The 10,515-nt window shown below is 38.0% G+C and overlaps 1 protein-coding gene across 1 annotated transcript; it reads left to right on the forward strand.

Moving 5' to 3' along the window:
- Positions 1–2: 2 nt before the first annotated feature.
- On the forward strand, positions 3–10,283 carry LOC142415300 (fmr1 neighbor protein-like). Its single transcript, XM_075513465.1, has 5 exons — positions 3–72; positions 2,214–2,327; positions 3,906–4,043; positions 6,910–7,006; positions 10,190–10,283. Exons 1-5 carry the CDS (start codon positions 3–5, stop codon positions 10,281–10,283), a joined length of 513 nt encoding a protein of 170 aa, XP_075369580.1.
- Positions 10,284–10,515: the final 232 nt, after the last annotated feature.

Consider the following 10,515-nt stretch of genomic DNA (forward strand, 5'->3'; position numbering starts at 1 on the left):
TAATGCTGCTAATTGGCACCCATCTAGCGTGGAACTATGTGCTACTGATACTGCTTTATAGCATCAATTCAAGTGAGTATGGCCAGGAGAAAAGCATTTTCGTAGAAGCAGCAAGTACTTTTACTAGCAAGAAGTTAAGTTTACAATTTTGTTGCCTTGATAATGATTGAAAAATACTGAAAATTATTACAAACAGTTAATTACTCCAGATGGGATTGATCAGTCCTGACATTTAAATACAGCAAAATATGTTGATATGTTGTCGTCCGTCCCCGTCCCCCCCCAGCTATAGTTCCCATTTCCCTCTTTTTGGGTCTGTATGAGAAACGCATGCTGCTTGTTTCATCCCTGGCAGTGTATCTTGCTTTTATTTTACCTTTGATTATAGATTCTTCTATTTTTCCCCCACTTTGACTTTTTTTTTCCAGCATACAATTAAAGGTGTTTTTATAATCTGTTGAGATTTGATGTATTTGCTTACTACAGCAGGTTGCTCAAAATAGTTAGCAAAGATTTTTGTCTGATAACTTGGACTACCACCAGAAGTTAAATCTAGTCATCTGATGCGTGTAAAGGATCAGCCTGCGCGTTAAGTTTGCATTTGATCCTTTATGCATTGAGAAACCAGACTTCAGAGACTGCCTTTTCAGATCTTGGTGAAAGGCTGTCAGTGGCTGCGAGTGTCATTGTAAAATGCTTCTGCGGTATCTAGATGAGGAAGTTGTTCTGTAAAAAAAAAAACAAAAAAAACCAAAAAAAAAACAAAAACCAAAACACATTTTTCCAGGGTGTGTATGTGTGTGAGCTCTAACATAGATATAATAAATGTGATATTATATAGATAGATATTATAAATGTGATTCATAAGTACATGATGCAGCTTAGCTTATATGGATTGGCAGTGCCCATTAAACCTATGTATATGGCTTGTGTCTCTTTAAACTCCCATATGAGAGAGTAATGTGTAGGACAGCCATGGTCATATCTTCAGATAATTCTTACCAAGCTGATTGTCGGATACCTCATCTCATGAACTTCCTGTAAAATCATTACAAAATCTTTACAATTTTCTGTTCTTCTGTCTTGGTTACTGGTGGGGAGGGGGACCATGACATAACTGTTAGCGTGAACTTTGCTGGTCACATTCTGTTATACGTTAGGTTCAGATTCTCTGTTTTGACATATCTTCAATTCTCCCTACTCTGATGCTGCTTCTTCCTAAAGGATTTTTGTATGGCACAGAAGAGGCAAGTTGTGCCCCAGGACAAATAGAGAATTTATGCTCCTGATGCTGCTAGCTGAAGAATCATCGAAAAGACTGAAGTTGTTCCAATACCTTAGGTTTTGGTTAGGCCGTGATCTCACTTCTGTTCACAAGGAACTATAAAACCATGAAATGGCTTTCAATAAACTCCATCACTGAAAGCTATTAAGGTTGTGATGGTGTAAGTTGCTCATATGGAGAGAAAAAAGGCAAGCAAATAGGAATACCGGGTTTCTTTTTTTTCCTCGTGGAGTGGTTGATTGCCAGTAGAGTCCCACTGTGATTTGCACTTTTGGTTTAGTGAAAAAGAGATGTAGTGAGGCAGCAAGGTTTACTGATGCCACATTTTTCAGAGTAGTGTAAATGAAAGGTGATGGGGAAGTCCTAGAGCCACAAGTCACTAGAGTTTGGGAAAATACTCCGGTAACTCCATATTCAGGGATGTTTTGCTCTTTTCTACACAACTGCTGTAGGTCACTGTCTGAAACAGGATGTTGGGATAGATGCATGTTTGGTTGTATCTGATAAAGCTGCCTTTCACCATGTTCCTGTGTTTCAGTTGGGGTCTGAACTTTATCTAAAACAAAGGCCAAAAGTTCTGTTTGCATACGTAAGAGAAATACATCTATAGATATAACAGAGTTTTCATGTAACCTGCACCTTATAGGTGAACAGTAGGGCTTTTTATCTTGACAATTTCCACCTGAATGGATTCTTTAACTTAAATTTCACAGCTTTAGTTCTTTACTCATTGTGGTTCATTAAGCAATCTGAAGTAATATGAGTGAATACAACAGAAAGACATCTATGCTTAACCTTGTTAGCCATCAGTAGTCATAATTCATAATGACTATAAATGTCTTCATACTGAAAGAATATGAAAATGTCATTGCATTTAAGTAATTATGGATATTTTGATGGTAATGAGCTAATTGTTCTGAGCTTTCAGGTTTTGCACCACCAGCTCAGCACATTTTAGGAAAAAGTGAAGTGGTACCCAGCAAACTTAACACGAAACTGAACGATACATATGAACTTGTCTTAAGCTTCTTCTTACCAGTGAGTAAGTGTCACTTCATCACCGCAGCATTGTTTCTCTCTTCTCTTTCCCCTTCTTCTGCCTCACTTCCAGTCCACCCTCCCACCCCTACCTGTCAGCATTTGGTGTATTAAAACTCTCAGTCTGATACTGTAAAACTCACTAGATCTCTTCAAAATGGTATTGTTAAATACCCCTTTGGCACAATCATAAATTTGCTTCCACAGCGTTACTACCCTCCTACAAAACCCTTGGTCATCAGTGATGTGATTGTGCTAGAAATGCTGGACAGTTCAGCATAGGATCCACCTTGCCTAGCTTTGTGGTATCTGATCTGAAGTAGTTTTCTAGTCTTCCCATGTACGCATAGGAAGAACTGAGCAATCTGGGCTATCCTAAGTGAGAGAAGGATTTTGCCCCACAGTAGTGTCTCCTCCACTTCTACTGGCTAGAGAAGGCTCCAGAGCCATTAGCTTAGAGTGAACCACTTGCCTTTTAGACTGCTGAAGTTAAATGACAATAACTACATTATTTCATAAAATTATTGAGAAGGAAATAATGCTAAGTTGCTAATATCAATAAGAAAGATAATATCTATGAATACAGAAAGGGCTTGGCATGTACAAAATTTGCAAGTCTGGTCCCATAACTGGATCACAGACAAAGAGAAAGGAGAAGCAGAAATACCACTTTTCACTTAGTATGTTTCTGCGTTACCTTAGTATCAGTGTACCTCCACTGCTATTACTACCGCCTAGCCCTAAGTAAACACAGAGGTCTTGTAAAGGGCCTGATCCCCCATTTAACAAACTGAATTTGGCTACCAGTAATGTCTATGATAAACGTGAGACTGACAATGCAGCCAGTCTTGGGAGTGTTGTTGGAACCAAATGATGCTTTGCAGCTGCTGTGGAAGTGTCATGTAAGGGATGCGATACCAAGTTTTACAGGAATTAAATATATAGAGGTGTGTACTATTTATAACTATCTTACACATTTAAGCCCTTCCCACAGAGGATCTCATGATTATCAATAAATCTGTTATTAAATAGCAAATTTTTAAAATGGCTTCAATATTTTGTTCAATAAATGGATTGGATATCTTGGGGTTTTGTTCCTATCAGCTGATTTTTAGCTGCTTATAGAAACATGCAATTAGTGCCAAACAGAGATGGTTAGTTGCAATATATTCTGTGCTGGGCCCTTCAAAACAAAACAAAAACATTGTTGTCTTAAATTTCTGTTTTCTTTTTTTAAATTAGAAACAGTCCAGTCAGAAAGTTTTAGTTTCTTTCCCACTCACTTTACAAACCTAAGTACAAAAAAGTGGCACAATGGTGTTTAGATTTGCTTTTGTAAATGTTTCTTAATGAAATAAAGCAAGTTACTTAAGATTTTGTATGACATGATTTTAACTTTTCTGATAATTTCAATAAAGATTGATTAGTTTTGGGGAAAGAACATACATGGAAGTCGATGATACTGTTTTCTGGCAGACTTAATCTATCAAAACATAAGTAGGAACACCAAAATCATAACTTCTCTCTACTTGAGCATTGCTCCTAGAATAGAGATCTTACATATTATTTCTTTTTTTTAAAGCATGCCGTCACAAAGACGAACAAACCTTAATTCCTTGTCATGTAGGAGAGGGCCTTAACACAACTGAATGCTTGGAAAATAAGTGTTGTGCTTCCAAAACCAGCCATGAACTGAAATGTTACATGCCATTTAAAGACAGTAAGTATAGTTCTGTAGATTACTGCCTCACAGCCAAATGTTGCTTGCAATTTTCAATGAAACTTTCATTTCTGTTTCTTCCTTTAGTTTTTCAGGTCACCATTCTCTTCAAAGTAAGTATAAGCTTGCATTTATTACTGCATATATACAGGAAACAATTCATTGATAAAAAATTTTCTGGAGATCTTGTCAACCCCAGCACAAGCAAAGAACAAATTATGTGATACAAATAAACATAGTCACATACGGTAGTACAAAGAAATGGAGTGAAGGCTTTATTTGTGGAAAGGGGGGTTAGTACAAAGTAGCAGTGACTCTGTGAAAGTGCTGTGAAGAAAAGGTGAAGGAACTGGATGTATTTAATCTGGTGAAGAGGAGGCTGATTGGTTATTTAATAGCTACTGAAGCCTATTTAGAAGGGCAGTTACTAAGATGAGGGAGCCACAAATTCTTTTTGTAGAACCAGATGACATAACAAGTGGGAATTGCCACTAATTGATGCTCAGGAAATTTAGCTTGGACATTAAGGGAAAAAAATTCATTAGAAAAGTAGTGCAACTCAGAATAAGTCATCAGAAAGGTGGTGGAGTCACCATCCTTGGAGGTTTTCAAGACTTGGCTAGACAATGACACAACTTACTTGACTTCATGTTGGTGGTAGCCTTGCTTCAGGAGGAAGGTTGATGTGCAGATTCTACATGATGTGCAGAAGTCTCTTACGACCAAAATTTCTGTGGTTCTGTGTTCTCAACTTCTAGCCTTAACACAATATTTTACCTTCCTTTTTTTCTTTGAGCATAGACTTGGTGTGCATAATTTTTTTTCTCTCTCATATGAAAGAATGCAGCAAACTATTTTTCTGTCCTACCTTTGCACATAACTCCGTGGTAATCTCTGCTTTACTGAAAGGGTTGAATTAAATCTTTTGTAATTTTTTTTTTCCTGTTTGTACAGCTTTGTAGAAACAGTTGTTGCTTTTCACGGTGAAGTTGCTTCAACAAACTGAAAAATGCAAAAAAGTTAGAGGCTTTTTATTAGACACAGAATTATTGGGATTGGAAGGGACCTCTCAAGAACATATAGTCCAATCCTCCCTGCTCAAGCAGGGTCGGCTACAACAGGTTTCCCAGGGCTGTGTCCAGTCAAGTTTTGCATATGTCCAAGGACAGATACTCCACAACCTCTCTGGGCAACCTGTTCCACTGTTTACTGTTTGAACCCTCACAGTAAAAAAAAAAAAACAACCAAACAAAAAAAACCCCAAAACACAAACTACCACCAAATCCCACCCAAAACCAAACAAACAAAACCCACCACCCTCAAAAAAACCCACCACCAAAAATTCTTATGTTCAGATGGAATTTTGTGTCTTAATTTGTGTCCTTTGCTTTGTGCACTGACGCTAGACATTTATCTCATGGTTTTCTGTCAAGAACAATGTCAAGATATTAGTGATATTTGGAGATTCATCATGGACTTAAATAGGAACAGAGCCAATTATTACTATGTTTTTTCTAGCACAGCAAGTCCTGTTGTATTGTATCCTTTTTTCCACCAACAGTTAAGCAGGAAGAGTTCTCATTACACAGGCAATCTTGCCAAACATGGATGGTTAAATTAGTAAAAAGAAACAATAATCTAGAACTTCATGGTTTAGGTCTTCCTCATATAAGTCAGCATACCTCCACTGATTTCAGAGATTATTCCAATTTTCAGGAAGACCTGGCTGAATACAGATATGAAACCCCAAGGGAATGCTTGTAAGTTAATAAGAATTCACTTTCTGCTTGTTTGTGCTTGCTCAGAAGCAAGCAAAGGTCAGGATCAAACTTTGAAATTTTTCTTATAGTTGAGCAGCTCTGCATTCCAGTGCTAGGGCAGCTGTAATTACTACTAGCTAGATAACTTTTGATAGAAGAAAGTACCATTCAGCATGAGGCCATCAGAATCTGTTAGTTAGGGGCATACTGCAGAAAATAAAATGTTTTAATAATATTCATTCCCCACTTGGGCCTTTATATTATGAATAAAAGGCACTTCACTATAGCGAGAAGAAAAGCTGTACAGTGAAAATTATAGCACTTCTGCTCATTTTTAGGACACACACTCAAGCAAATGTTAAAATTAAATATGCTTATTCAGCTGTGACTGCTTGATTCCTCATTCTAGTTAAGCTTTTATTGTTTGGACATAAATATCAAGGGCTGACTATTTTACAGAATTATTTGTTCATAGATTAATTAGCTACTTGAATGCTCCTGGATGTACAACATATGTCCAAAGAAAATACAAACACTTACTGCCCTGGGAGCACATGCTGTTTACCTCGTAGCAATCTGTTGGCAAAATAGAAGCACTTAGCAGATATTAGACTCATGGCACTTGCGTTTCTGTAAATGGTCACAGGCTGCATACTTGAATGGTTCTTATCTGGGAGTTTTGTCTTGAATTTCACTAGGAATAAAATGAGGCTTTAAGGAAATGATGCAAAAGTTATGACCTGAAATAGATAAATAGCATTCATTTGCATAATTTTGTCTCCATTCTTAAAGAAGCTTCTAAAGGACTTTTATTTCTTTCCCTCCCCCCCCTCTTTTCCCCTCCTTCCTCCCCTTCCCCATGACCTGGGCTCACTCAAACCCCAGTTGCTCCTGAAACTAACCAAACACTCGGGCTGTTCAAACTCAGGCCAAATTTGAGACTTGATCTTTCTCATCTGAGCTCATTTCTTGCACCTACTTTTTTCCATTGTGTTGCTGGCTGAGGTACATACTTGTCTGTCTTGGAGGCTAATCTCTGTCATCTGTATGTCAATATATATCTCAGAGTGATTCATAACTAATCCAAACTTCTGCTGACTCTACAGATATGCAGCTGACATTTCGACTGCTTGTGCTTGTGGCAGGAGGATTTTTGATTTTGGGGTGTCTACCATTCTGTTGTTGTGCCTGTTTGCAGAGAAGGTAAGCATTAGAGCATGACCAGACCAAATTTATGATGTACTGCTTCTAAACATAGAAAATATGGACAAATGACATGTTTGAAGTAAGTGAGGGAAGAAAAGAGTGGGGAAAAAAGGCAAGAAACTAATGTGCAAACATAAAAAAATTAGTCCTATTTTGAAACTACATAAAACAGAGAGTCAATCTGGCTTAAGGAAAAAAATTTTGTTAATGCCCCAGTAGTCTTTCTAAAGACCCAGTTATAAAGGACTTGGACTTAATCTTACTTCCCTTGCTTGGGAAGCTGCGTGTAAAACATGAAGGCACACTACCTGCAGATTACAAAAGTCTGCGCATAAAGCCCTGAATGGAGCTTGAGCAGTGGTTCCTGAGCTCAAGCTCTGCAGGAAGTGGATCCTCTCCTGGGCCAATATGCTGAGGTATGGAAGACCAGGCTTTTGCTCCCTTGACTTTCCGGTTATCTTTCCCCACTTTCTGCCCCTGCTCCCCACCAAAGGCCAGTATATCCATTTATGTTAAAGGAATTTGGTTTCCATTCTTCTCTTTGGCAGGAAGGCAACACCAACAACTGCCAGTTGTGAGCAAAAAAGGTGGCAAATGAGACTTAAGAGGAGATCAAGCTATCAGGCAGCCTGCAACACTGCACACAGCCCATCCTGTTCAACCCAGAATAGGTTTTTAGGGTACAGTGTCCTGAGTGCAAAGAAAACGTGGAAAATCGGTAAAAAAAGAAAAGGAAAGTTTTGAGGAAAAGTTAATTTCGCTTTGTGACATAAGTTTAAAGAGAAACAAGTGAGAAAAATTCCTGCCACTTGCCTTAGCTCTCAAAAATCACAGGGGAAAGGGAGACAAAACTGGTTCTTTTACTACTGCCTTGGAAAGCACTTCTACAAAAGAGTGATGCTGCCTATGGTAAACAATGGACTGCTGCACAGGAAATGATATGTGCAAGCAGGAATGAATTATCTGAAAGATAATAGGGAAGAAATGAATGAGAAAGAGCAGTTTGTAAAAAAGAACAAGTAGAAATGTGTCTGTGTGGGGTAGACCTACAGTTATACAGTAAGACACAGAAGGAAAGAACACAGTAGTAGGCCTGAATAGAGTAAGAGAGATGGGTTAGGAGTGTGCTTGGGAGAAAAGCGAATTAATTATCTCTAATGCTTCTAATGTGCAGTGCTTTTTTTATAACGTATAGGGCACATTACAGCCTGCAAGTACTATGCAAGCAGTTTAGTGAAGAGTTTTGGCATGTCTATATGTTCTTATGATAATGGGAAAATGTAAGCTCCACAACATCAAAATCATTAAACTAAGATGGAATGTATTAACATAACTGTGCTTTATTTTTCTAAGGTGGTAGTACATATTGAATGGCTAATGCTACAGCTTGGTTAATATCACAGAATTGTGGGTTTTGTGAAGATTTTTTTTTTTCCCTAAGTGTTAAACTTTTGCTTTACTAAGATACTAGTAGTCTGTGTGGGATCATATACATGCACGTACTCACACACACACAGGCTTTACTAATGCGGCTGCTTAGCAGATGGCTATTTGCTATGGAGTTCCACATTTAGACAAAACCTGCTGTGAAAATCTCCACATTACATCTTACACTGTGCTCAACAGCTGATGTTCAGCATACAGATAGCTGCACTGAGTCATAGTCATCAGTGACTCTGAAAACAGGAGGCAAAGAATTAACATGAAATTATCATAAATTTTCTGGAAAATGAATTAGTATGTGTTCGTTTTGAGAGAATTCACATTAATGTTTAAATGATCATTTCTGTGTTTTTTCATAGCCAGTGAAACTAGGAATATTGCTGTTCTGCTATGACTTGGGTTTTGCTTTGTTTTTTAATGCAGTGATTAACCAGATGCTAAATGGTTTTAATTTCCAACATCATATATTTGAGTTCTAGGAAAGGAGCAATCCTATAACATTGTAACTTTGAGCTTTACCAGTTTTAGAGACAGTTGACAGAGGATATGGCTTTGAAAAGCATTCCTTTAATGAGCCTAAAACCTTCTCTCTGGATGGAAATTCTTTTGTTTTCAACTTTGTGTGGTCATTGTTGAGAGGGTCCTATGTGCAATGCCAAAACTGTACTGCAGTGGACATGCACAAAAGTAAAAATTGTTCTGTAGAGTTATGAAAAAATAAGAGGGCTTTTGCTGATGAAATTTGGGATAATTGATTAGTTCCACTGTGCCTCTTCTAGAGCAAATTCCAAGGCTTCCCATAGGAGTCTGTATTTATATTTTAAAAAAAGGTGGGGGGGGGGGAGGGAGGGAGGGAGACCACACCTGGGCAACTACCCCTGGAAAGCTTTTGCAGGCACTTGTGCTACGTAGCTAGGGGTGGCTGTTTGTCAAGAGATGCCCAGGACTAGGACAGCAGAGGTAATTCCATAACGTGGCCAGACTAAGAACATGTAAAGGCATGGAACTCCTGTAAAATTCAGTGAAAGTCAGTGAGACTTTACTTCCACAGCCCCACTGATGAACCATGTATTTGCCTCCTTCCAATGGTATTTTTCATGCAGGAAGCAGAATCTGCATGTGCCCGTTCCCTAGTAATTGGCAGTTTCTTGTGTGCTATCAATATAATATCTCTTTTCTTAAGCTGTGTTCTCTAATGCTTTTGCTGTCCATAACTGTGCTATCCTATCTTATTTCTCTCAGTTTTGTTAGTGTTCATTAACAACCACATGCAATGATGGGTAGGTTAAGACACTAAAGGTTAGGAAAATGCAGGTGCACTTAATTAGTGCTATATTTGAATAATACTGTGTAGATTTTAAAAATAGAATAAGAATTAGAAAAGTCTTCATTTCCTTCTGCTGAATTCCTAGTACAGCTGTGGGAAGCAGGCCATGGAATTCGGTTGACTAGTTATTGGGGAAATTTCTGGTCGTGGTTGCATTATATGAATCAGAAGGTGAGCTGAAATTCATGAAGAAAATGTAAGAGATGGGAAAAGCTTATTGAAATGCTTTTCCTAGCCTTAATCTGTCTGGGTTCTAGTGATGAAGTTTTGTGATGGCCCCTGAAATCAACTGTAGCTTTGTGGTTTTTTTTCGCTGGAGCTGGGATTTAATGGCTAAAGTCTAGGGGATCTTCTCTAAATTCCTTCTTTGGAAGTCAACCAATTTCAGCTGTTGTTTTAATATATTGCAGTCAATGTGTCAATCCTTTACGAAGGGCAAACAATGAAGTAGAGCAAATTCTGCAGAAGAAAAGAGCACATAGTGAAGACACTTATGGCCTTTAACTGGATTGACTTAAGAAAGACTTTAAGGACCATTAAGAACAACAAAAATAAAGGTAAACTAACCTTGGAGTATTCTTTTATTCTTTCAGTTTAGGATTGTTATCTTATATCAATTCTGTATAGAATACTAAATATATGCAGTACTAAATGCCTGTTTCTTCCCACTCCAGTAGACTTTGTCAAAAGGCAATGTTTTTCAGGGATCACCTTCAATTTCTGTTGTGGGAGAAGT

This window comes from Mycteria americana, chromosome 10 (assembly GCF_035582795.1).
Source record: "Mycteria americana isolate JAX WOST 10 ecotype Jacksonville Zoo and Gardens chromosome 10, USCA_MyAme_1.0, whole genome shotgun sequence".
Lineage (NCBI taxonomy): Eukaryota > Metazoa > Chordata > Aves > Ciconiiformes > Ciconiidae > Mycteria > Mycteria americana.

Bases quoted from the DNA above. Each gene is read 5' to 3' on its own strand.
- LOC142415300 (XM_075513465.1), top strand. From the start codon at position 3: ATGCTGCTAATTGGCACCCATCTAGCGTGGAACTATGTGCTACTGATA. The intron at 2,328-3,905 runs GTAAGTGTCACT...TTTTTTTTAAAG, and splicing joins AAGCTTCTTCTTACCAGTGA to CATGCCGTCACAAAGACGAA. The intron at 4,044-6,909 runs GTAAGTATAGTT...CTGACTCTACAG, and splicing joins TTACATGCCATTTAAAGACA to ATATGCAGCTGACATTTCGA.